The sequence below is a fragment of the Hippocampus comes genome, unplaced genomic scaffold (assembly GCF_001891065.2).
Source record: "Hippocampus comes isolate QL1 unplaced genomic scaffold, H_comes_QL1_v1.1 scaffold5, whole genome shotgun sequence".
In the NCBI taxonomy this organism is placed as follows: Eukaryota; Metazoa; Chordata; class Actinopteri; order Syngnathiformes; family Syngnathidae; genus Hippocampus; species Hippocampus comes.
In genome coordinates this window covers 437,251-462,246 of record NW_017805701.1, presented here as the reverse complement: position 1 = coordinate 462,246, position 24,996 = coordinate 437,251, and the positions used below count along the sequence as shown (strand labels likewise).

At 45.5% G+C, this 24,996-nt stretch overlaps 2 protein-coding genes and 1 long non-coding RNA gene across 7 annotated transcripts in view; 2 read left to right on the top strand and 1 right to left on the bottom strand.

Annotated features, from left to right (window-relative positions):
• Nucleotides 1–16,920, top strand: part of ift172 (intraflagellar transport 172) — a 19,463-nt gene extending 2,543 nt beyond the window's left edge. Inside the window, exons 1-44 of one of the 4 annotated variants that reach the window (XM_019882692.1) lie at nucleotides 595–600; nucleotides 723–788; nucleotides 901–980; nucleotides 1,080–1,167; nucleotides 1,285–1,499; nucleotides 1,633–1,756; nucleotides 1,831–1,926; nucleotides 2,558–2,719; nucleotides 2,831–2,884; nucleotides 3,001–3,104; nucleotides 3,597–3,682; nucleotides 3,784–3,896; nucleotides 3,986–4,153; nucleotides 4,439–4,575; nucleotides 4,662–4,854; nucleotides 4,944–5,036; nucleotides 5,120–5,197; nucleotides 5,282–5,530; nucleotides 6,256–6,334; nucleotides 6,415–6,535; nucleotides 7,470–7,614; nucleotides 8,715–8,804; nucleotides 8,907–9,004; nucleotides 9,161–9,296; nucleotides 9,434–9,550; nucleotides 9,675–9,817; nucleotides 9,930–10,023; nucleotides 10,093–10,157; nucleotides 10,302–10,482; nucleotides 10,844–10,953; nucleotides 12,249–12,378; nucleotides 12,630–12,728; nucleotides 12,829–12,938; nucleotides 13,058–13,121; nucleotides 13,498–13,584; nucleotides 13,655–13,771; nucleotides 13,867–13,971; nucleotides 14,047–14,166; nucleotides 14,801–14,896; nucleotides 14,968–15,027; nucleotides 15,365–15,463; nucleotides 15,545–15,698; nucleotides 15,778–15,869; nucleotides 16,007–16,920. In XM_019882692.1, coding sequence (XP_019738251.1) covers nucleotides 777–788; nucleotides 901–980; nucleotides 1,080–1,167; nucleotides 1,285–1,499; nucleotides 1,633–1,756; nucleotides 1,831–1,926; nucleotides 2,558–2,719; nucleotides 2,831–2,884; nucleotides 3,001–3,104; nucleotides 3,597–3,682; nucleotides 3,784–3,896; nucleotides 3,986–4,153; nucleotides 4,439–4,575; nucleotides 4,662–4,854; nucleotides 4,944–5,036; nucleotides 5,120–5,197; nucleotides 5,282–5,530; nucleotides 6,256–6,334; nucleotides 6,415–6,535; nucleotides 7,470–7,614; nucleotides 8,715–8,804; nucleotides 8,907–9,004; nucleotides 9,161–9,296; nucleotides 9,434–9,550; nucleotides 9,675–9,817; nucleotides 9,930–10,023; nucleotides 10,093–10,157; nucleotides 10,302–10,482; nucleotides 10,844–10,953; nucleotides 12,249–12,378; nucleotides 12,630–12,728; nucleotides 12,829–12,938; nucleotides 13,058–13,121; nucleotides 13,498–13,584; nucleotides 13,655–13,771; nucleotides 13,867–13,971; nucleotides 14,047–14,166; nucleotides 14,801–14,896; nucleotides 14,968–15,027; nucleotides 15,365–15,463; nucleotides 15,545–15,698; nucleotides 15,778–15,869; nucleotides 16,007–16,096 — 4,854 coding nt within the window. In that variant the 5' untranslated portion in view covers nucleotides 595–600; nucleotides 723–776 and the 3' untranslated portion in view covers nucleotides 16,097–16,920. Of the gene's footprint in view, nucleotides 1–594; nucleotides 601–722; nucleotides 789–900; nucleotides 981–1,079; nucleotides 1,168–1,284; nucleotides 1,500–1,632; nucleotides 1,757–1,830; nucleotides 1,927–2,557; nucleotides 2,720–2,830; nucleotides 2,885–3,000; nucleotides 3,105–3,596; nucleotides 3,683–3,783; nucleotides 3,897–3,985; nucleotides 4,154–4,438; nucleotides 4,576–4,661; nucleotides 4,855–4,943; nucleotides 5,037–5,119; nucleotides 5,198–5,281; nucleotides 5,531–6,255; nucleotides 6,335–6,414; nucleotides 6,536–7,469; nucleotides 7,615–8,714; nucleotides 8,805–8,906; nucleotides 9,005–9,160; nucleotides 9,297–9,433; nucleotides 9,551–9,674; nucleotides 9,818–9,929; nucleotides 10,024–10,092; nucleotides 10,158–10,301; nucleotides 10,483–10,843; nucleotides 10,954–12,248; nucleotides 12,379–12,629; nucleotides 12,729–12,828; nucleotides 12,939–13,057; nucleotides 13,122–13,497; nucleotides 13,585–13,654; nucleotides 13,772–13,866; nucleotides 13,972–14,046; nucleotides 14,167–14,800; nucleotides 14,897–14,967; nucleotides 15,028–15,364; nucleotides 15,464–15,544; nucleotides 15,699–15,777; nucleotides 15,870–16,006 lie in introns of those variants that run through there. The other 3 variants (XM_019882693.1, XM_019882691.1, XM_019882690.1) reach the window with 3 other exon arrangements.
• A 509-nt stretch (nucleotides 16,921–17,429) lies between these two features.
• LOC109523513 (uncharacterized) lies at nucleotides 17,430–21,475 on the bottom strand. The gene is made up of 2 exons (XR_002169779.1): nucleotides 21,116–21,475; nucleotides 17,430–17,491 (listed from the first exon to the last, which is right to left on the bottom strand). It is a non-coding gene; the product is annotated as an uncharacterized LOC109523513 (long non-coding RNA).
• A 1,043-nt stretch (nucleotides 21,476–22,518) lies between these two features.
• msraa (methionine sulfoxide reductase Aa) overlaps nucleotides 22,519–24,996 on the top strand; it is a 4,663-nt gene continuing 2,185 nt past the window's right edge. Inside the window, exons 1-2 of one of the 2 annotated variants that reach the window (XM_019882708.1) lie at nucleotides 22,519–22,775; nucleotides 24,713–24,781. In XM_019882708.1, coding sequence (XP_019738267.1) covers nucleotides 22,634–22,775; nucleotides 24,713–24,781 — 211 coding nt within the window. In that variant the 5' untranslated portion in view covers nucleotides 22,519–22,633. Of the gene's footprint in view, nucleotides 22,776–23,980; nucleotides 24,111–24,712; nucleotides 24,782–24,996 lie in introns of those variants that run through there. The other variant, XM_019882709.1, reaches the window with a different exon arrangement.

Here is a 24,996-nt window from a genome sequence, read left to right as displayed (position 1 = left end):
TGTTAAATCCTTCCTTCGCCAACAGGACACTAGTTTAAACATTCAAAACTTTTAAATAGCATGTTGACTGAAACGTAATATCATTTTTTTTCTGTCTCCCCAGGAGGCCTCGGCCAAAGTGACTTGCATGGCCTGGGCCCCGAATAACAGCAAACTTGCTGCTTGCACTGTGGACCGAGTGGTGCTGCTTTACGATGAGCAGGGTGAGAGGAGGGATAAGTTCTCTACAAAACCCATCGACTCCAAGGTATCCTTTTATCACCTGTTGCCACCTTCTTGTTTGCTCTGTCAACATGAATATACACACACTGGCTATTTCAACTCACATTACCAAACAGCTCAAATGAATTTTTAACTGCTGAACGGTGTTGTCTTGTCAGTACGGGAAGCAGAGCTACGTGGTCAACGATATGGCGTTCTCACCCGACTCCACCAGGATCGCCATAGGCCAGTCGGACAACATCATTTATGTGTACAGGATCGGAGAGGACTGGTAACATACATCACATCAATATGTCAAATTTTCTGTGCATGTACTTAAACGATTCTCTGCTTTGCAGGGGGGACAAGAAAACCATTTGCAACATTTTTATCCAGACAGTAAGATCCATTGTGTTTCTTTTTTTGTGTTACTCGTTCCTTTTCTTAGACAATATGCGCGCATGTATGTACAGCAGGTGATGGTAGAGAGATCATTAATTATGAATGATGATGTTTTTCAGAGTTCCGTGACACGCCTGCTCTGGCCTGCAGAGCATGCTATCGTTTATGGTTTAATGGATGGAAAGGTAAGAGTGACATTGACACGAATTTTACAACAGGGCACAAATTGTCAGTTTCTATGATAGACGTAGGCCAGGATTAGTAATCCTATTTCTGAATGTTTGTGCGGCTTCACAGGTTCGCCTCGCCAACGTTCAGACAAACAAGTCGTCGCCCATCTACGGCACAGAGTCCTGTGTGGTCTCGTTGGCGTCCAAGTAAATCCTTTTATTCTTATTTATTACCCCCCCGACAATCCTTTTGGGAAAAATCGGTATGAATATGTGTTTTTGATTTTTTGCTGTCTTGCTGCTCAGCGTTTCTGGGAAAGGCATCTTGTGCGGCCACGCGAACGGGAACGTTGTTCGCTACTTCTTTGACGACGAAGGCTCAGGTGAATCTCAGGTGAGCTTAAACGTTTTTGCTTATAGGAGGACAAGTCAAAACATTAAGTACCACTTGGGAAAAACGTCTCATCATGATTTTTCTAAAGGCAAATTTGAATTTCCATTTCTTCCACAGGGGAAGCTTTTGTCGCATATGTGCCCGCCCTACGCCCTCGCCTGGGGCGCCAACAGCGTGATGGTGGGAGGCTGCGACAAGAAAGTGGTGGCCTACAGCCGCGACGGTCAAATCCTTCAGACCTTCGACTACAGCCGCGACCGCAGCGAGAGAGAGTTCACCGTAGCCGCCAGCAGTCCCAGCGGCCAGTCGGTGGTACTGGGCAGCTTCGACAGGTTGTGGGGGGCGGGGCAAACATAGCAGAGTCGCTACTGGACTGGACTTACCAGTGTGATCATTTTTATCAAGTCATTTTTCCCTTTTCGAAATGGGAAGACTTCTATGCAACTTGTGCCATGTCCTGTCCAGGCTTCGGGTGTTCAACTGGGCGCCTCGGAGGGGCGTGTGGGACGAGGCCAAGTCGAAAGAGATCGCCAACCTCTACACCATCACCAGCTTGGCCTGGAAGAGGGACGGATCTCGGCTTTGTGCTGTAAAAACTCAGCCTTGTGAGGTCATTTTATGTGTGGAGAAACGGTGAATAGAACTTGCATGTTGTTTTGGTAGGGGACGCTTTGTGGGGGGGTGGAGCTCTTCGACTGCTGCCTGAGGAGGAGCATCTACAAGAACAAGTTTGAAGTCACCTACGTGGGCCTGAGTCAGGTACAGCGGGTGGCGAATGTGTCGGTTTGCTCACCCTGGATTAGCAGGGCGCACAAAATACAAAACTTTTTAATTCTAATAACCTTCGGTGGACACCCTGAACTGGTTGGCGAATGTGTCGGTTTGCTCACCCTGGATTAGCATGGCGCACAAAATACAAAACTTTTAAATTCTAATAATCTTCGGTGGACACCCTGAACTGGTTGCACACATCGACAAACAACCATTCGCGCTCACAATCACACCGAGGGACAATTACGTTTTCCCCATAACTTCGCGCTCACAAACACCGAGGGACAATTTAGTTTTGCCCTTAATCTCCCGTGCATGTTTTTAGTATGTGGGAGGAAACCGGAGTACCCGGAGAAAACCCATGCAGGCACGGGGGAAAATGTGCAAACGCCACACAGGAAGGCTGTAGCCGGAATCGAACCTATGACCTCTGCACTGCGAGGCGGACGCGCTAACTGCATACTACCGTGCCGCCCCTAAAATATTGAAACAAAAAACAAAAGTATTTCAAAAAAAAATCTTGATGGGGGGGGAAAACAAACTTGCCACATGACTTGATTTTACATTAAATATTTTTTATCCAATAAGTCAGCTGAAAATAACAAGATGACCCCTGCAGGTAATCGTGAGGAACCTGTCGACGAGCTCGCAGGTGGTCCTCAAGTCGTATTACGGCTATGAGATAGAGGAAGTCAAGATCATGGGCAAGGACCGCTACCTGGTGGCCCACACGTCCGACACCCTCCTGCTGGGTGACATGCTGGCCAACAAGCTCAGTGAGGTAACACGCTTGACTTTATACACAAAAAGAATAACTATTTTTTTTTTTTTTTTTTTTTTTTTTTTTTTTTTTTTTTTGGGGCTTTTATAATTCATCTGCCTTCATTTTCAGGTGCCGTGGCCTGGTGGTGGGGGAAACGAGAAGTTCTTTTTTGAAAATGACTCGGTAAATACCCGCTGTTAATTTTTATGGACAAAGACACACACACACACACACACACAGAGAAAGAAAAAAAATCACTTGAGTCACACAGGAGTTGATTTGATTGCTTTTTGTTGCAGGTGTGCATGATTTTCAATGCCGGCGAGCTGAGCCTGGTGGAGTACAGTGACAACCAGGTGCTGGGTTCCGTCAGAACTGAATTTATGAGCCCTCACCTCATCAGGTACTTTCCCACCAATAAAACATCAAAAAAAAAAGAAAAAAAAAGATCTCATCCATAACTTCACAAATGTCATAATTGTCCTGTAGGGATATAGTTTGAAGAATTTAACACTTTTAAAACGTGTTAGACTTAACATCCGCCATAGATGTGAAAAATCGACAGACAAGATAGATTTTGATTGCGTATTATGTTGACAAGTGTAATGTGAGGGCACATTATGTCCAGGGAAGCTGCGTGTAATATTTTTACAATTAAAAGTTGTCTTTCCCCTTTTGTACACTAGATGGCGTTGTAAAACTGTTTCCAAAGAAATAGTGCAGAAACCTCAAGATTCAAGTTTTTTTTGGGGTCAATGTCCATCTCTCTTTCGTGTGAAATAACACCACATCAAAAATATGCCAATTATAATTTCTAAAATTAGAACACAAAATGAGCCGTGACACTTTCTGTGCAAGTATGGAAGCTTCATGTCTGACTCGTCGATGTGTTCAGCGTGCGCATCAACGAGAGGAAGCACAAAGGCGTCCAAGACAACAAAAAGCTTGCCTACCTCGTTGACCTGAAGACCATCGCCGTTGGTACGTGCGAGTGTCTCCATCTACTGGCCCGCGGTCAACTTGAACGAGAGAGAAGATCCATCTGATTAAAAACCAACCCCCCACTGCTTGCGTCTCTTCAGTGGACCTGCTGGCCGGCTGCACTCTGGGAACCATCAGCCACGACTCCAAGGTCGACTGGCTGGAGCTGAACGAGACGGGCTGCAAGCTGCTCTTCCGCGACAAGAAGCTGCGGGTGAGGCTGATGCAGGCTACGCATTTAGGAGACAGTCGACAAGTTTCCCTGTTACGTACAACTTAGACATTTTGCCGTTTCCTCTGCAGCTTCATCTCTATGACATCGACAGCGGCGCCAAAAGCACGCTGCTCAGCTTCTGCTCCTACGTCCAGTGGGTGCCCGGCAGTGACGTGGTGGTGGCCCAGAACCGCGGAAACCTGTGCATCTGGTACAGCATCGACAGCCCCGAGAGCATCACCATGTTCCCCATCAAGGTGACAGGACTCGCAATCTTTGGTTCATCAAAGACTTTTAACTTGGCCATAAGCGTGAACGTGAGGGCGAATTTCTGTTTGTCTGTCGGCTGCAAATTACGTAATCAATTCCAGTCGGTGAGTGGAACTCCTCGTATTGCCGCATGACCGTATTATACTGCCCCCAGTGGCCAACTCATGCACACCAGAATGTGCTCAATGCCGTTCGATCTTGCCACGTTCATTTTTGCAGTTAAGAAATAATACGGTGATTCCTTTCCTCCATCTTCTCTCTCTGACTGGCAGGGTGACGTCAAAGATCTGGAAAGAGCGGATGGCAAGACGGACGTGTTGGTGACCGAAGGCGTCAACACGGTGACGTACACCCTCGATGAGAGCCTCATCGAGTTTGGCACGGCGGTTAACGACGGCGACTATGGAGCGTACGCTCGCTCGCTCGCTGTACGTCTTTTCGAGAACCTTTCACCGAAGCTTCAGCTACGTGCGTTTTGCTCGTGTTTGTCCGCAGTGTCACGGCCTTCCTCGAGACTCTGGAGATGTCACCGGAGACCGAGGCCATGTGGAAAACGCTCCGCAATCTGGCTCTCGAAGCCCGTCAAGTGCACATTGCGGAAAGGTGTTTTGCCGCCTTGGGTGACGTCTCCACTCTTCGCTACCTCCACCAAACAAACCAGATAGCTGAGAAGGTTTCAAGGGAAATGGTGCCTGCCGCGTGTATACGTTCGTTACACGGCCCCAAAAATCCTGCCTTCCCAAAGCTTAGTCGTGTATGTCGTCCTCGTGTGTCCAGGGCGGTGATGGAATGATGTTCTATCAAGTTCAAGTGCGCATGGCAATGCTGGACAAGAACATCGAGTTGGCCGAGATGCACTACGTGGAGCAGGTCTGCTACCACGGCTCCGCTGGAAGACTTGAGAACAGTGAGTCAATCCGAGGCATGACGCCCAGTGTCGTGTGATGTCATAGAACGCCATCGATGAAGCCATCGAGATGTACCAGGAGCTCCACATGTGGGACAAATGCATCGCCGTGGCCGAGGCCAAGGTAGGCTCAGCCCTCGGTCCCGATGGACTCGATACAGCCGCTGCCGACTGGCTTTGACTTGTATTTCGGTGATTAAACTTTTAGGGCCACCCGGAACTGGAGACGCTCCGTGGGAACTACTACCAGTGGCTGACCGACACGGGCCAGCACGAGAAGGCCGGCGAGGTGAAGGAGGGCGAGGGAGACGACCAGGGCGCCATCAACTTGTACCTGAAGGCGGGGCTGCCGGCAAAAGCCGCCCGCCTGGCCATGAGCCGGCCCAATATCACCAACAACGGCGACACTGTCAGCCGCATCACCGCCAGCCTTGTCAAGGCCGAGTACTACGAGCAGGTAGCCGGGTGCTGATCCTTGATGCTGTTCTCTTGTCGCCATGAAAAAAAATTTAATCACACCGGGATGGAATAAATTTATGTCGACACCAAGCAATAGCTGCCGTTATAACCCATAAATACTATTTGAGCTCATCCTAAACCCCGAAGAAAGTCATTTCCAGAAAAGGCGACCTGGTCAGGGCGCAACCCGCCTTTCGCCCAAAGTCAGCTGCGAATTCAAAACAATTCCGAGGTGTCTTGATTTTTGTCGATTTTTTTTTTTCCAATTGTAAAATTTATCATTGTTTTTTATTTTTTTTACTTATTTTGGTGGCCCGGGCGGTCGATTGGTTCTCGCGTCGGCCTCACAGTGCAGAGGTGCAGGGTTCGATTTTAGCTCCGGCCTTCCTGTGTGGAGTTTGCATTTTCTCCCCGTGGGTTTTCTCCGGGTACTACAGTTTCCTCCCACATTCCAAAAACATCCATGGTGGGTTAATGGAACACCCTAAATTGTCCCCAAGGTGTGAATGTGAGCACGAATGTTTGTTTGTCTATGTGTGCCCTACGATTGGCTCGCGACCAGTTCAGGGTGTCCCCCATCGACTGCCAAAAGACATCTGGGATAGGCTCCACCACGCCCCGCGACCCTTGTGAGATGAGCAGATCAGAAAAGAGCTGGCTGGATTTATTTATTTTCCCCTTGGGGGGGGGAAACAATAATTTGTTTTATTTTTTATTTTTTAGGCTGGTGACCTGTACGAGAAGACGCGCAACCCCCAGAGAGCTTTGGAGTGCTATTGCAAAGGAGCCGCTTTCAGTAAAGGTGCAGTCAGTCGGTCGTCACTCACACGGGCGCACGCAAATGGCGGAATGTTTGTCTCAAAATGTTCCTGCGCGGCGCAGCCGTGGAGCTGGCTCGCCACTCCTTTCCCGCCGAGGTGGTGAAACTCGAGGAGGCCTGGGGGGACTACCTGGTCCAACAGAAACAGATGGACGCCGCCATCACACACTTCATCGAGGCTGGGTAAAGTGGTCTGAAGTGGAGAGAGAACTTTTGTGGCCAGATGGAGAGCTGGGAGGATGAGTCGCTCATTTAAAAAAAAAAAAAGAACGTGGACATTAATGCTTGTAGTTTGCAGTTTTCGGGAGAACTTTTGGTTGCCTAATTTAGCATCATGAGGAGGAGCAAACTGGGCACGGTGGTTGAGCGGTTAGCATGTCTGCCTCACAGTTGAGAGGTTTTGAATTTGTATGAGGCCTGAATGACTTTTTTTTCCCTTATCCAATATTGAGATTTAATAACTATATTTTTTTTAAATTTTATTATTATTTTTAACATACACTGCCATTGGCTGGCAACCAGTGCATTGTTTGGCCGAATACGTGCACCAGCTTACCCACTGATTGGCACTGCAAACTACAACTGCTAAAATATATTTATTTGTTAATCTGATCATCGGCCTGGTGGTCGAATGGTTAGCGCGTCGACCTCACAGTGTAGAGGTTCGATTCCAGCTCCGGCCTCCCTGTGTGGAGTTTTCATGCTCTCCCTGTGCCCGCGTGGGTTTTCTCCGGGTACTCCGGTTTCCTCCCACATTCCAAAAACATGCACGGCAGGCTGATTGAACACTCTAAATTGTCCCTAGGTGTGAGTATGAGCGTGGGTGGTTGTTTTTCTGTGTGTCCTGCGATTGGCTGACAACCGGTTCAGGGTGTCCCCCACCTACTTCCCAAAGACAGCTGGAATAGGCTCCAGCACCCCCCGCGACCCTTGCGGGGATAAAGCGGATCGGAAAATGGATGGAATTTGATCATTATCAGTCAGCGCTGAGCACCACTAAACTTTGTACATACAACCTATTCATTTATAGATTCTCGAAAATGAAGGACTATATTCTTCTTCAAATACTTGCATAAATTGTACACACTTTGACATTGTCTTCACCCCCTCACTGCAGCTGCTCCATCAAGGCGGTGGAGGCGGCCATCGCAGCTCGCCAGTGGAAGAAAGCCGTCCACATCCTGGAGCTCAACGAGGACCCGGCGGCCGCCATCTACTGCCTCAAGATCGCTCAGCACTACGCCTCCATGCAGGAGATGGAGGTGAGCACAATAGGAACCACTTGACATCATCCTCTCCCCACCCTCGTTTTAATTTTGTTTGTGTAACAAAGCGCTAATGTTACTGCCATTGCAATAATTCAAACATGTCGACAGCCTCCAGGCTCAACTGCGCGTTTCTTGCAAGTTTGTCACAGCGGTGTGAATAATCGCTGACGGAGAGAGCGGAAACGAGATGAGGCATAAAATGCAAAAGAGAGGAATAAAAGCGTCGCAGGACGCCGGTTGTGATGAGCTCAGCTTCGCCGGAGCCGCCTCTGCATGGCTGAAAATAGTTTGTCTATTTGCGTTTCCGTTTGCTCCACGGGCACATTCTGGCAAAGTCATTAAGATAACAAGCTCGCTGCCGCCTGCAGGAAAAGTGTGCTTCTCTGCAAACTAGAACAATAAAGGCTATAAAGCCGCGCACGCGCGCACCTGTCGGGGAAAGGATGACGTGACACTTTTTAATTGGCACAACCGCAAAAATGCGCGTTTGCTGCATTGATTTCTCCTATCGTTCCATCACGGGTTCATCCAACTTAGCGTTCTGAACACGTTCGCGTGAGAACAAAAGTGGCAGTGGGACACTTTACCCGCGTCATCCCAACTCCTGAAATGTTTACATTTTATTTCATCAGCACGTTTTCCGTTATGTACTGAAACAGAATTTTCCACGTGAAATTTAAACGTGTGCAATCTAGAGCAAATCTGTTTTTACATGATGTCTTCCTCCTGGGAATATCTGATAAATAACAACCCTGGATTCATAATAATTTTCCCCAAAATTTACAAGAGAGATTACATTAAATGTAAATGTTCAATGTGGATCAGATCTGGATGAAAACCGGATTGATGTGATATCAATTTAAGGTTGATGGTTAAGCTCAACAAATGTAGACCGAGGAGCCTTATATGAGATTTGACAGTGATTAGCTCAAAATGCTAAATTAGCATTTGCAGTTAAATTTGCTGTCAAAACAACCTGGAGCAGATCTGGCAAAAAATTCAAAATTAGCTGAGCTAATTTGCAATTTATAAAACAGAAACGTTATATTTTATTTTTAGGGGGGGGTTTCTTTTAATATGTTTATTTTCCATAGGTGGCCGAGCAGCTGTTTATCAAAGCGGGCCACATTAAGGACGCCATTGACATGTACACGGCTGCGGGGTGCTGGGAGCAAGCGCACAAGGTTTTGTTCGTTTATCTTTTTAATGAACGTCAGCGGTGGCAATAAAGATGACGTTTTATTTTTATTTTTTTAATTATTATTTTGTTTTTTGGTGACACACAGTTGGCGCTGAAGTGCATGAGCAAGGAGGAAGTCACCGAGCTTTACGTGAAGCGGGCTCAGGAGATGGAGCGAGACGGCAAATTTAAGGAGGCTGAGAGGTAGTCAGCCATGTTGGTTTGAAGCGGCTGTTTTCAGCTCATTTTTTTTCCCCCCAAGTGACTCTCAAAATGTCCGATTTTTGTCCGGCTGCTCTCATCAAATGTCAAACCCACGCAGCGAGTTAATTTCCGATCGTATTTATTGTCTTCCCTCAGATTGTTTTCCACAGTGAACCAAACGGACCTGGCCATCACTATGTACAAGAAGAAGCAGATGTTCGACGACGTGGTTCGCCTGGTGGCCAAACATCACCCCGACCTGCTGACCGAGACACACCTCCACCTGGCCAAGGTGAGCTCCGCAAATATCTGGGCCTAAAAAAAAACAACTTTTTGTGACAACGCTGTGTGTGACGTTTTTTTTTTTTTTTTTTTTTTTTGGGCTTTAAAACCCCTTTTTTTTTTTTTTTTTTTTTTTTTGGGCTGCAGGAGTTGGAAGCTGAGGCCAAATTCTCAGAAGCGGAACATCACCTGATGGAGGCCAAAGACTGGAAAGCTGCCGTCAACATGTACCGACTTCATGACATGTGGGAGGATGCGTATAGGGTACACACTTTGGCGACACTACATGCAGAAACAGTGGTGCCTTGTCATCCAAGTGACCCAGTTTCTGTCATTTGGCCAATGTTTTTTTTTTTTTTTTTTTTTTTTTTTTTTTTGTGGGTGTCAGATTGCAAAGAGCCATGGCGGCCCCAACGCTCAGAAGCAGGTGGGCTACCTGTGGGCCCGCAGCCTGGGCGGGGAGGCGGCGGTCAAACTGCTCATCAAGTTTGGCCTGCTGGAGTACGGCATCGAGTCGGCGTCAAACAGCTTGTGAGCGCCATGCCGACATGTGCGGCAAGACCGCACTCGCGGACTCGTTACGTAAAAAAAAAAAAAAAACTACACAGAAAAAAAATAATGGGTTTCTGTTTTGTTCTCGTAGTTTATTCGACTTTGCCTTCGAACTGGCTCGTCTTTCCAGCAAGGAGAAGATACCCGAGATCCACCTAAAGCACGCCATGTACCTGGAAGATGAGGTACACGTGAAGCTACGACATTAAATCTCTGTCCTGCTACTCCTAAAGGCTCCCCTTTTGCTTCTCCAGCGCAAGTTTGCTGAGGCTGAGCAAGAGTTCATTAAAGCGGGAAAGCCCAAAGAAGCTGTGCACATGTACGTACGAGCAGATCCTGTTTAGCCACCTGAATGACATGGCAAAGCAGACATAAGAAAACTTTTTGGAATAAAATTCCGCCTATCAAATTTGGCATATGAAGGCTATAAGAAAAAAGTGAGCGACTTTCTATAACTTTCCAGGTACGCGCACAACAAAGATTGGATCAACGCGCAGCGCGTGGCCGAGAGCCACGATCCAGAGAGCATCCCGGAAGTTCTGGTGGGACACGCCAAGTTGTGTTTTGAACAGAAAGACTACCAGAAGGCCGAAGCCCTCCTGCTCCGAGCTGAGAGATCCGACCTGGCTGTCAAATACTACAAGGTGGAATTGACTCAACTTTTCCTTTTTTTTTTTTTTTTTTGGTGCACAAATGTGTGTGTGGATGTAATTGAATCCAGTTTAGACTATCGAGTTACATATTGTCATATTTGCTAGGCAGAGACGCCCTACTGTGTGGGCGGGGCATAAAGTAGCACCCATTTTGGACACATCAGACCTTCATCCACATCCAACAGAAAAAAAAAGCATCCATTAAATAGTTTCAACTGAGAATATGGAGTCTGATGCTAGTTGCTATTAGCGTAGCGGACATAAAAGGGACTCCCAGAGGCTTTCAGTTGGTGCCATGACCCAGAATCGAAAGTCCGAGCGGCGTTGACGCGTTCCTGTTGTGTTTGCTCAGGACGCGGACATGTGGAGCGACGCCATGCGCATCTGCAAGGAGTACTTGCCCAACAAGCTCTCCTTTCTTCAGGAGGAGTACGAGAAAGAGGCCACCAAGAAGGGAATGAGGTGAGGGCCTCCTCCCACAAACCTCGGGAGAAATAGTCAACCTCTGCCTATTCACCAATCACCATTCACACCCCCTTGCCAGTTTTTCGATTCGCTGAAAAACACAGTATCGGCACGTATCCACGTTTTTTTTTTTTTTTTTTTTTCCTCCTGTACCACGCAAATATGGTGTTCAAAATGGCGCTTTTGGTCGCATTGGGCATACAGCCAGCTAGCGTAGCCAGCTAGCTTAGCCAGCTAGTGTAGCCAGCTAGCGTAGCCAGCTAGCGTCACACAAAATCGCGAGCTGCTCAATGTAACATCGAGTAAGTGCCCAACGAAAGATAAATAAGCCATTTGCTATACGTGTAAGGACTTCGCCATGTCTTCTGCCACTGCCACTCTCCACCAATTCGGATGGTGACGCGCATTATCGTAAACGTAGTCACAGTTCCTCCGCTGACCCCCCACTCCGGTTGCCATGGAGCAAAAACATCTGCTCTTATTCACCGAGGGTTCATCCGATCATCAACCCCCAGCGTCTAATGACGCCGAGAGACGTTGGCTTGAAAAGAATTTGAGTCTCCGGGGGTGACAAGAAGGAACGAGCATCAGTATCCCGCGCGCACAAAGCCGCAGATCCGCAGCTCAGCCCAACTGGCGATAACTTGGCCGCTCGCCCCCCCCCCTTGACGACGGGTGGGAGAAAACATCAAACGTTACCCATGGAAACCGTGGAGGAAGACGGCAGTTTTTTTTTTTTTTTATTTGAAGCAAGACAACACTGAATTATTCAACTCCGGCTTCCGCTTGCCGATTTTGGTTTCTCTGGCATGCGGCGCATTCCGCCTTCTTAAAAGGAACAAAGAGGTCATCTGAAGGATGAACAATGCCAATTTATTAATTTTTTTCTACATTCGCGTCTCAGTTTCAGTCAAAAAAAAAAAAATGGAAACTGATGTGAACTCATGTTTGAGCATTTACATCGGGGGGTGCCCACAGACTGGTCCCAAGTCGATCGCGGAGGTTTTAATGGGGATTGGTCTGTCTATGTTATTAATATTGGATATTTTTGTGCGTCTTATGCCTCCGCGTCAGCTCTCCCACGAAAGTAGGCAGTGATTTCCTTTTCACAAACTCCCAAACTCTTGTATCTACTTTATTTTTCTCTTCCGTTCACGTTAGGGGCCGTTATGGTTTTTGCTCATCATGGCTTGCATGCTAGCTTGGCCGACGTGAGCGCAGATGCAAATCAAACTTGACACCAAGTGGACTGTTAACCATGCCATTGATGTGTTTTGCGTCCGTCCGTCCAGAGGTGTTCAGGGTCTACTGGAACAGGCTCGGGAGTGGGAGCAGTCGGGCGAATATTCCCGGGCGGTGGAATGTTACCTGAAAGTGAAGGACGACCCCAACGCCGCACTGATGGAGAAGTGCTGGATCAAGGTAACAGCAAAAATCGACGACAAAAAATGTTTGCATGTGGACAAAATGGAAGAATAAAAAAATTCTGGAGCTTTTTTTTGTTTCATTTTGGGGGTTTTTTTCCTGCCGCGCAGCCTGAAAAGTCTTTTTGACTCCCATCGACGAGGTTGAAATGTGACTGACTGATCTGTTGTCATGTTTAGTAAAGCAAATGTGAATGTTGTATGTGTTTGAGCTTGTCATGCATTTGAGCCTTTTGTTGTGCGGCCCAGGCCGCCGAGCTGTCAATCAAGTTCCTGGGTGAGGAGCGAGCCGTGAAGGTGGTTCAGGTGGTTGGACCTCGCCTGGCCCAGCTCCGGAAGTACAACACTGTGGGTCCTCCTCGCACACCCACACACGCACACTTTGAACGTTTTTTTTCTTTTATTATTATTATTTTTTTAAATAATATGTCCCCACGTCACAATGCAGGCCGCCGAGCAGTACTTACACGTGGGCCAGATCAAGGACGCCATCGATGTCCTCATGGAGGGCGAGGAGTGGAGCAAAGCCAAGAGGGTGGCCAAGGAGCTGGAGCCCAGGTATGACCCACATATTTTCTCACTTCCATACCCTCTGTCGATCTCACACACACACACACACACACACACACACACACACACACACACACACACACACGTCTTCTCTCAATCTCCCACAGGTACGAGAGCTACGTGGACCAAAAATACAAGGAACACCTGAAGAACCAGGGCAAAGTTGACTCCGTAAGTACGCTCCGCTCCGTGTTCTGTTGGGACGTGTTGCTCCTCCGTGTGTGTTAACCCTTTCAGGGACAGCGGTTACTCCGGTGGACAGCTTATCAGGTTATCAGGTTACAGGGTGCATGAAAGGGTTAAAAGTAGGAGTTGTTTTAAGGTTCAATGTATTTTGGGTGAGGGGTGAAACTGTGGCGGCCCGGTGGGCGAGTGGTTAGCGCATCGACCTTACAGTGCAGAGGTCGTGGGTTCGATCCCGGCTCCGATAGGATAAAGCGGATTAGAAAATGGATGGATGGATGAATGGATAGAACAAAAAACAAGAATAAGCTTTACAAAGTAAATAACTAGTGTTTTTTTTTTTTTTTTTTTTTCCCCCATTCAGCTGGTGGGCGTGGACGTCATGGCTGCTCTGGACATGTACGCCGAGAGAGGCCAGTGGGACAAATGTCTGGACACGGCATCCAAGCAGGTGAATCAAGGATTGCCGATGTGGCAAGTGGCTCGTCCGCGGGAGTAACCCAACTTCCCGTTTATTTCAGAACTTTAAGATCCTCCACAAGTACGTGGCCTTGTACGCCACGCATCTCATCAAGGAGGGCTGCGCTCCGAAGGCGCTGCAGCTCTACGTGCAACACGGAGCGCCGCCTAACCCGCAGGTTAAAAAAAGAATAAGCCGGATCGTGAGAGAGACGTACCTATTGTGCGAGTCGCTTCATTCGTTCACCCGTTCGCCACGTTGTCTTCTCCGCAGAACTTCAACATCTACAAGCGGCTGTTCCTCGACATGCTCCACCTTCCCGAGGCTCCGGATTCGTACCGCACGTGGGCCGACCTCCGCGACGTTCTGCTGCAGCTGGTAGCAGCCGAGCGAGTCACCAGTTGTCATCGTCTTGAGAAATCAATCCAAGCGTCCCACATCTTTTCTTTTCAGTGTGAGAACTTGTCCAAGTCGGCAGGTGAGAGCTCTGCGGCCCACGAGGACTTTGAGCGGATGCTGCTGATCTCGCACTACTACGCCAGCAGAGCCGCTGTCGCTGGGTTGGAGGAGCTGGTACGTGAAACAATTTTTTTTGAAAAAAAACTCAAGAATTTGGGCGATGATGCTGGTAAGAGTTAGATTTCCCGAAAATTAAACAAAAAACAAAATTGGTCAATGAATATGTATTGTTTTTGGTTCTCAAAGTGTATTTTATTTTTGTGTTTAAATCAAATAAAATACACCCAAAAAAAATTTTTGTGTTTAAAAAAAAAAAAAGTTAAATCTGGCTGTAAAATGTTTTCTTGTGAATGAAATATAAAAACGTGTCATGTCAATTTTAATAAAGTAAAAAAAAAAAAAAATGCTTGAAATTTTTGAAAATTTAATTATTAATGAGCCAATTATTTTACACAAAAATGTTCAATGTTGGTGTTTTTTTATTGTTGAATGATTTATTTCATTTTACACTTATTTTATGACATAAATCGAAAAAATGAATACTAAAAAAAACAAACTGGCTAAATTAATCCACCAAATATGACAGGACTCATGATAGCAAATGCCAGTACTTGCCTACCTCCGCACCACTCATCTTTTTACGGCATCAGCACAAAATTGAGATGTCAGATATCGTCTTTCTTGATCTCTATTAGTCACATGAGAAACAAAAAGGAGGGGGAAAAAAAGTAAAGGTTGTTGTTTGCAGACGAGCATCTCGGCCAAGCTATCCGTGTCCCTGCTACGTCACACCGACCTGGTCCCTGCAGACCGAGCTTTCTACGAGGCCGGCCTGGCCTGCAGGGTGAGTGTGTCCTTACATTTCTCTCAAAGGTTTCTTCCCCGCTTACACGTTTTGCTCTTTGTACCTTTCAGGCGGCCGGCTGGGAAAACATGGCCTTCATCTTTCTCAACCACTTCCTGGACGTGTGTGACGTGAGGCTCCTCTCATAAACGTTGCGAAACATTTGCTCAAACAAAAATTTTGAATCTGTACAATTAGCAGCAATTTGGCAGAGCTTGAACAACTTTAAAAGAAAAAAAAAAGGCTCTGGGTTGTTTACCGCAACCTCCAGTTGGAGTTGACTGTCAAACTAAACATCAAATAAGGTGAATTACACTTTTGTGTATTTAAAACGACCAAACAACTTTGCCTTTGGAATGCCCCCCCCCCCTTGCTTAATCAGCCAAGCCCACCCAGCAGTAAACACAAGCGAACCGCTGTTCTGTATGCAATATCAAACTCTTATTTACATGGACTGCTTTGTGCCAGGCCATCACCGATGGGACGCTGGACTCCCTTGATCACTCGGATTTCACCGACACCGACATCCCCTTTGAAGTTCCCCTTCCTCCCAAGCCTTGTGTTCCTGTAAGGACCACACCACCCCGACACACTCATGCCCCTCTCCCACCCGTCCCCCACTTCTAAAGCGCGTGTGTGTGTTTACAGGACCCGCAGCGGGAGGAGATCCGCAACTGGGTCCTGACGGTGGCCGTGTACGGTCGCCTGGAGCAGGTCCTGCCACGAGACGAGAGGAACTCGTACGAAGCATCGCTGGTGGACTCCAACAGCGGTCTTCGCTCGCTGCCTTGCGTTCTGACTGGTAACACACACCAAACGCACAAACGATCATCCATCGGCTCCCAAGTCGTCAACTCTTCAAAATGTCTTCCCACCTCCAGGCTATCCCGTTTTAAGAAACAAAATGGAGTTCTCGTCGGCGGGAAAAGCTGCCAACAAAGAAGACTGGAATCGATTCCTCATGACCACCAAGGTGAGCGAAGGACAAATGAGCAACGCGGACGTTTTCGAACGGCACGAAGCGTGTGTTTAAAATGATTGTGAGCCTTTGTGAACGTTTTAGGCGTTGCCATTCATTTCAAATCATGCTTTTTTTTTTTTTTAATTAAGACTAGTCATAGTCCGGAGTGTCAGGACGTCCTCAAGTTCATCAGCCAATGGTGCGGCGGCCTGCCTGCGGCCGGATTCTCCTTCCACTGACACCTTCGGAAGGTTCTCAACGATTCTATTTACAGTTTTTTTTTTTTTTTTTAGTTGCAAGTCTCAGAATGCAGTTTTTTGTTGTCTGACTAACTTCCATTGTATTTTTTTTTTCTTCACAGGATTCTTAGCCTGGAATAGCAGCAACCTCATTTCATTCCCGGTAATTCTAAAATAGGACTTCAGCTCCAACACAAGAGTTATTTATTCTTAATATTACTCACGATTGTTTTTTTGTAGGTTGTGTTTTTTGAGGGGATCAAGTTTCCAATATAAATGATCTCCAATCTATTTTGTTTGCCCCCGAGTCTGTTCACTTTTGAATGAACCCGAACGTAGTGATGGTTCAATGAAACTTTCATCTTGACGCTGCTCTTGTGACGATCGTCGATTTTTTTCCTTGTGCGTGCATTCATAACGCAACGGTGACTGCTTGAATGTTAAATCCTCAAGGGTATAACTCTGACATGATGTTCTTAACCTTCAGAATATGCTTCTAGGTGAAACCAATTCGCCAAAAAGTCCTCAAAAGGTCCAAGTCCTCGCTAATGTCGCTTTTAACGATGTTGCTGTGAATAGATTCTGGATGTTTTTTTTTTTTGTTTGTTTTTTTAATCGACTTACATCCGACTTTTAAGTTTTGCTTTCTTCTGAATCGCCCCATCCGGTCGCTAGGAAACACATTCCTCCGTCTCTCAGGAGAAGGGCTCGTCCTTTCTTGCTAGCGAATGCATCATCACCTTTTTTTTTTCTTTTCAAAAGTTGGATGAAAAGTCCAACATGCTTTGATGTCTTTGCTCCTTGTGGCGCACAGAAAAAAAAAACAGAGTCGCTGGCTGTTTACGTATCAGGGGTCTTTTTATTTGGTCAAACAAATACAATAAATCATAAGCATCGCCCTCGCCCCCACATTGAATTGAAAAGAGGCAATTTGCGCACCAAACAAATTCAGAACTTGAACTGAATGTATTAGCATTTTGCTTTGAACACAAAATTAATAACCTAGGCTTACACATACACATGGCATTTTTTTTCTAATTAAAAAAAAAACATAATGACTCAAATTTTGTTTTCTATTATGAGGAAACAGTTTTGGATGAAGGAGTTTTTGAAGCAAATACTTTTTTCGCGACACACTGAAGCGAGCGAACCAATTAGACTCGAATTGTTAAGTTCCCAACGTGACCACTGGAGGCACTGCTGAGCTGGTTGCATGTCGCATTAAAAGTGAACACAAAGAAATGCATTTATTACGTTTTTACAATTTACAAACCCAAACAAACAAATTGTAAAACTATAGTAGGGATTTTAAAAAAAATTGTATTTTTTTTTCTTCACACGGCACACGAAATGTTAATCTTGTGATACTTCTTGCAATATTTTTGCCTTCCAGCCCTGAAAAAAAATTATGAAATGTAGTTTTTCCTTTATTTTGTATTCAAACATTAAAGGACATTAAAAAATTAAACATACTATACATAGAATGCTTTTATTCTATATTTATGTATTGGATTATTAAAAACGGCAATACATTTTGTTAATGTCGGCTACACGTATAAACTATTTTTTTTTCCCCCAAGACATATTTCTGACCGTATCGATGCATGTTTGTCCTTTTGAAAATTTTAATGTCACTTTTTGTGCTCAAAAGGTTGTACACCCGTGAAGACCAACATTGTATTGTGAGCTCCAAATGAGTAAAACGGTGCAAATGGGCTGCCCTCCATTTTGGTGTGAGTAAGATCGTGCCCATTGAGGGGAAAAAAAAATGGAGACCATAAACACAACCTGACAAAAGGTTCAATTTCGACTGGTTAGATCCTAAATTATTTTCAAATTATGAGTCAAAAGCTTTACTTGCTGAATTGAGCTCATCCGCTCGGTTACATTACATACATGTCACATGTACTCAATGTCTTTTTTTTTTTTTTTTTTTTTGGTGTGTGTGTATATGAAATGCTACGAATGTGCTTGCTGTTGTCGTTATTAGGCCTCTCTCTTGGCATTCACCGCGTGCCTTAATTGTATGGACATTTAAATCAAGGTCCGCTGTGAACACGACGAGAGACGACCCACTTTTCACGTGACTGCCGACTGCATCGGCTGGCCTACTTTTCCTGCAGCCCTCCCCCCACCACCACCACCAACATTGTACACGCTTCAATTCCAGCGCATCCCTCCCGTGTCATCCTTGCATTCACCTCCATCACCTTCACTTTTGACCTTGTGACTGCCGCGCCATACTGTTCAGTGTTTCCACAAAGCACCCGCACAAGTCAAATGTTTTAACGCGGTCCATTCTCATTTCAGTCTCGAAATCCCGTCCTTTCATGTCAATGGCAACAAGAGTCGCGAGAGCCCCCGCGGGTGTAAAATTAACATCTTTCGACCCCGGATTTGGCATTCGATGCACCGCCGAGCACAAACGCTGCAGGTTTTTGTGTACAGGCGTCTAGGTGAAAAGCAGCGGAATGGCCCTTTAGGCAGCACTTTGGCCCATTAAAACCTTCAGCCTCCATTATCCAGTAGCCATAATGCACCTGCTTATAGAGCGCTGCATTAATGGCTGGGCTGCAGGGGTGGTGATGGAAGGGAGGTGGTGTGTGTGGGGGGGGGGGTGGAAACGATGATGCTGATGCTGGGACTTGACATCATCAACCCCCGCCCACCTCCGCCCCCCCCCCCCCCCAAAAAAAAAACGGACTTCCTGCAGCATTTTTGTAGCAAATGAAGCTGCAGTATCACATGCTAATGACCCAGATAGCGTGCAGCGGCTTCAATTGCACAAGGGGGAGGAAGGGAGCGCGCGGGGGGGTGACGGGGTGCTTTCCTGCCTTTTGTGGGGGTCGTGCATAAACCTGACAACCACGGAAATCAATCCGATTGTAACAGAATCACAAATAGCAGGTCCGGATTTGGCGATGAAATGATATTAAATGGCCCTTCAATGTAATTCAGTAGCTCGCGTGTCTTTTGGACGAGGGCGTATGCGCAGTCTCGTACAAATTGCGCATGCACAGCACAACCCCACATTGCGTCTTTTTTTTATTATTCGTAAGGCGCAGCTCTAAAATTAAGGTTTAAGAAAGACAAACATTGAAATATGGTTGCATCATCATCAACATCAAGTACAATGGAAACAATACCTTTGGATTTTTTTCCCCCGTTTTTTGTCTTTTTTTTTTTTTTTTTTTTAATTACAAAAAAGTCGAGCACACGTGCATACTGGAAGCAGTGGAGCGCAGTGAAATGCGACGAAACAAAGACAATAAATTCATACAATTTCATGAAACAAGAGAATTGATGTTGTAAAAGTATGCCAGTGATTCTGAGAGTGTTTAGGGGTCAGAAGAAAAGACCTCGCTGGCCTGGATAACTAACTATGTCGTTTCATCGACGCCAATTTTCACACACAGAAATGAAAGAGTTGACTGTTGAACCCTTTTGAAATCTGTTGCTCACCAAAACAGCAAGAGCAAGGCAAATAAAGGAAATTAATACTCTCCACAGTATTAAAGATGAGATGATTCGGTGGATATTTGACCTTTAACAACAGTAGCGTTCTGTCGACTTTGTACAATGTAGTGGACATCCACATCGCTGTGCCAGGGGGAGATACAGGAAATATTTGTTCAGGCTGCCTTTGCTCTTGCCATTTTACTCCATTTCTTCCATGAGTCATTTTTATTTTTAAAAATTTGACCTCTACTGAACGTTATTGTCATGTTACCGGAATGTTGTTTGAGGTGATCAAACAAGTGCGGCCTCCGTCTAAATAGGCAGCTGTCCGCCATCTGCAGTTGAGTAAATAAATTCCCTCCTTCCACTTTTTTTCTGAAATATGGTCTATATAAAAGAGCGACCAGCTAAAAATATGATGCAGCAACTACTAGTGAACTCATTTTGTATAGATCATCCACTGGCAACTAATTACATTTTAGTGCAGAGCGAGGACGTTTTCCTAAACAAGGCGACTTTACAGTCATTTCCCAGTTTAATAATGCATGACGCTTCAAGAGAAAATGCTTGGATATGCACGATGTGGATCAAGCATACAATTTAGTGTTGATCCAGTTTAATTCCGTGCTTAAATGCTACGGGTTTAAAAGCAACATCGGGCTTTTGATCGCGTTGTTCTGATCTCACCTCTGCTGCATGTCCAGCGGTTCTTTGTGCTTCCTGCTGGGCTCCACCGGCGACTGAGAGTTGATGCCGCGCGCCGGAGTAGCGGCCTCACTCAGCTGCTCTTTGCCTCCTTCTGAGTCCGTGCTGCCTCGTTCTGTCTTCCTCCACTTGGCCCGCCGGTTTTGAAACCAAACCTGCAGTGACACAATCAATGACTTTCTGATCACGTAAAGACTTAAAACGACTGTTACTGTACAACGCGTCCACAGGGGTGGGTAACCTCTGACCTGTGGATCCGATTAGACCACAGCAGTTTTTGATCCAACACACCAAGAATTTTTTTTTTTAATGAATTATTCAGTCACTGCCTAACAGTTACAACACGACCAGAAAACATATTGCTTACAATATATGCTATGCGGGTTTTGAATTAAAGTACGTTGTAAATATAGTATATATATGTGTATGTCAAATAAGTAGTCTGTCACATATACATAATGTTATACGCCAAATTTGAGAAATATAGTTGAATATGTGAGTAGGTATGTCCAATACAGGCAGTTTAGTCTGGTATCTGAGTAAGTCATATCAAAGCTATTTAGTCCATTGTAAAAAATGGGTCAAGTGTAGGCAATATGGTGTAGCGTATGTTAAATATAAATAATACTGTGGATGGTACAAGTATGTCAAATATCAGTGTGATAGTGTACTAATTGGTCAAGATCAACATACAGAAAAAAATAAACATTTTTTGGCTCACGTTAGCATCTAATGGGCACATGGTGGACGTTCACCGAGCAACATGATTCAGTTAGCAAGATGGATGTGCACTGTGTGACACCTTTGGATTTTTTTCCCCCGTTTTTTGTCTTTTTTTTTTTTTTTTTTAATTACCGCATGGATGCCTTTTGAAAGCGATGGGAGTGGAGGCCGTTGCTGGTTAGTCTTGTGTCCGACGATCGAGCGCTTCAACCCGATCCTTGGAGCCCTGCGCAGGATGGGAGGTGGGAGGGATGAGGATGCTGAGAGGGGGGCAAGGATGTGGACGTCGGACCTGCGCATCCTTTAGTTGTTGTTGTTCTCGAATCCCTAACTGAGTCCAGGGAAGCTCCCGAGGCATTCCAACGAGAATAGTAGATCCTAACATGTTTTTAGGGGCGCGTGAGGCTGCAGCAGGATGAGGATGAAGGATGACGATGAGGAGCTGGGCGCAGTCAGATGGAGAGAGGGTGGGGAGGGGTGGTCCTCTGTTACATCCTCAGCCTCCAGCTCTGCACCCTCCTCCCCCTTTGCATCCTCCTCTCTGTACCAGCTCAATGAGGGCCCAGTCTATCGTATGTGTGTGTGTGTTTTTTTTTTTTTTAACATGAGCAAGTCAAATAGGAGCTAAATAGTCATGGAAACACACGTGTGATCCCAAAATATGACACAGTAAAATATTCACTGGGCTTTCAGAGCTACTGATGTGAGGAAAGCGATGGCAAAAAAAAGGGAATCTGTGTATTGTTTTTGCTATTGAGTGGAGGACTTAAGGTGTGTAGAGATATGAGACTGCAATTTGGTTTCACTGCACCGCACATCCCCCCGCCGGCATCGTCGTTTTAGTCACTCAAACGTGAATTAAAAAGGACAAGCAGTGGTCCACATGGTCTCGTCTTGCATCCCCCCTGTTCATTCCTCCCCCACTCAAGCCTGCAGACTGGCTGATGGGAGGCGGACTGCGCCACTGCAGCCACACTCGGCATGAATGTCATGATCATTCAGGAGACACCTTTACTTTGTGTCGTTCCGAACAACACAGGAGACTCAATTCCACGAAATGTCCCGAATTCATCCACTGGCCACTTTATTAGGGACAGCCTCCCAAGCCAATCCGTAATTATTCTTCACGTCAAAAAATGATTATGTTTGAAGAGGTAATTTTAGAATGTGTTTATGGCTGCTTGAAGCTGGCGTCGGAGTTTACTGCACTGCAGAGTACGACCACATTAGACTATTAAAGCCGAACTCCATTGGGAATTTTTTCACGACACTGTCGTTTGAACAAAATATTCGCGTGTACCATTACAATTCAACTCTATTATGATGGTATAGTTCACTGTGAATAAGTCGGCCTGTAAACGGGATATTTTGAAAATTACTTGAACAGTCGTTAAGTCTAAAACTAAGTTAACAGGGCTGTACGTATTATGTTATTATGATGCGGCAAAAGCAGCACAGACATCAATAATTCATACTGGGAAGGCATTTAATATTTATTATAATTGAAGTACGACATTTTATAGTTTGTCGTGTGTGTTGTTAATCCAAGTGAAGTAACGCGTGTCGTTGCACAAGCGTGACTTGGGTAACGCGTTGGATGTTGCGTAGCTACGCTAACCGCGTTATCGGTTAACAGGGCTGTCGAGTCCAATGGTCTCCTCCTCTGCCTATAGGCTAAGTGTTATTTGGCGACATTTTGTCAACAGTCGGATGGGAGACATGGCTTCCAAGACTCAGATGCCAAGCCCGGATAGAGCGCTACCCGGCCGGACTGAAGCTATCAAAGTGGCCGGTAAGTCACCACTGCCTTAGCTTTAGCATGTTCAGTTTCGGAATGACGGCAAGTATTTCGCTCACTACAGTATCGCGAAGAACGATTACAATGATTTGTCGACGCGGATATAGTTGACGGACCATTTAAAGCCCCAAACAACAGTCTTGATAATGTCTAAATTATTGAAAAAACTGTTTTTAAAGTTTAAATCTCGACAGACATGCTGCGCATGCGCAAATTATTCGCTTCGGTGTAAACAGTAACAACGCTTGACGGCGAGAATTGGATTTACAATGTAAATGACTTTTTGTTTGCGTTGTTGTGTTTTGTTTAAATGTTTTTTTAAATACATTACCGTGGTGCTTGAGCCACTATTTATAGGAAACATGCATATCCCCGTCCGTCTGAAACATGTCAGTGGCATGCTTTCGTCCAAATTCACCCATGGATCAAAAATTATGACACATTTTTTTCATCCTACTTCTTGCCATGATGAAATTTTATAGACGTAAATGTCCAATACAAGTTGCAGGCCGCCATCCTGCCCCATGTACAACAACAGCAAATCTTAACTCTAAGCCTAGAATGAGAACCGGTGTACTGAGAGAATTGGCAGTAAACCAGGCCAAAATCTGGGTGCCAGGGTGAGGCAGGGTGAGAGACTTGTTGTATACTGTACTCGGTTTGGTTTAACCAAAGAGTGTAGAAGCAAGTCTACTTCTTTTATTTAAGGTGCCACCAGTGGCTGGTCGATGCAGCATTTCATCACCAAGCCACCGAAATTCCACTTCATGCATTAATTACTGACCAGGCCAAACACGGCTATATCACCCATTCCCACGTCAACATAAGACAACTTTAATAGAAAATAATGAGAAGATAATGCTAGAAACACTGTTAACTTATGATCATCTTGGCTAACACAGACAGAAAAATAATCAACTGCATTCAACATCACGACACATTCATCGTATTGGCAAAGTGTTGTCAAAATGTCACCTGACAAGCCGACACGTTGCGGACTGTCATCCCGTTCATCCATCTGCTTGTACAGGATATGTACTCTTTATTTTTAGTATTTGGGATGGAAGTGTGTGTGCATGTGTGTAGGAAACAACAAGACTGCTGTCAGCTTTAATCTGGCAGCCGCTCCTGTTGGCACCGCGGCGCGCTCCTCTTCAGTACGAGTGGGGCTACTAAGTGTTGGCGTGCCATGAATAGATGTGCACTGGCATCACAGCCGGAACAGAAGAGCATCCATTTATCTGCTTTTGCCTTTCACACAGAACCCAGCCATGGCAGGAATATCGCTTCAATTGGCTGCGCTTTCACAGAGCAACGCAGCATCTTGCAGTCGGATTAGCTCATCACCATTTAGGGGAAGAGGGGAGGGGGGAGAAGCGGAAGTAAAACAGGCTAAAGTCCAGCGTCCCCTGTTGTCTCGCAGTGTATGGCGGCCTTAGAACAACCTAAAATGTTTAAAAATGGATATAAGTCGATTGGGGTGTAACTACTGTACTGCTCAATGCTGATTGGCCGATTCTGACACACATACGTAAGCCCGAATGGAACTAGAGCAGCACTAATACGTAGTGTGTGTGCATGCGTGTCATAAAGCATCTTATGTGGTGAACACACATGTAGACACATGTACATTAATGTTGATACTCATAACAGTGACCATTATTTCTAATGCACACATTATTTTTTTTGCGGTTGGTATTTTCCTCAGTAAATATGAGCAACAAAAAAAACAACAACTGGATATTATATTTGAATCACATATTTTTAGAATGAAAAATTAAAATACATATATAAAAAAAAATCATAAAATGAATGAGAATGAAAATGAAAAAAATGAATACGGCGAAAAATAAATGCGAAATTTCTGCAAAACTAATACAATATGTGTAAAACTGGATGTGTCTGTTTTGTCTTCACGTGTTCTTCTCCAGCCAAACACGACGTCAACGGCAACAGAACCACGCCGCCGTTCCCCGAAGACACGCAGACAGTCGTTTTCGGTGAGTAGCGTCGATCGCAAAATCTTCCAACCAGACGTAAACGTTATCTCACAATGGTATATTCAAAATGGAGGTTTTTTTGTTTCGTTTTTTTTTTTTTTTTCGAACTACTATTTCTGTATTGCAGTAAAAAAATCATCAAACCCTCAGAGATTTCCAGCAACATGACTTATCGTCTGTGTGTGTGTGTGTGTGTGTGTGTGTGTGTGTGTGTG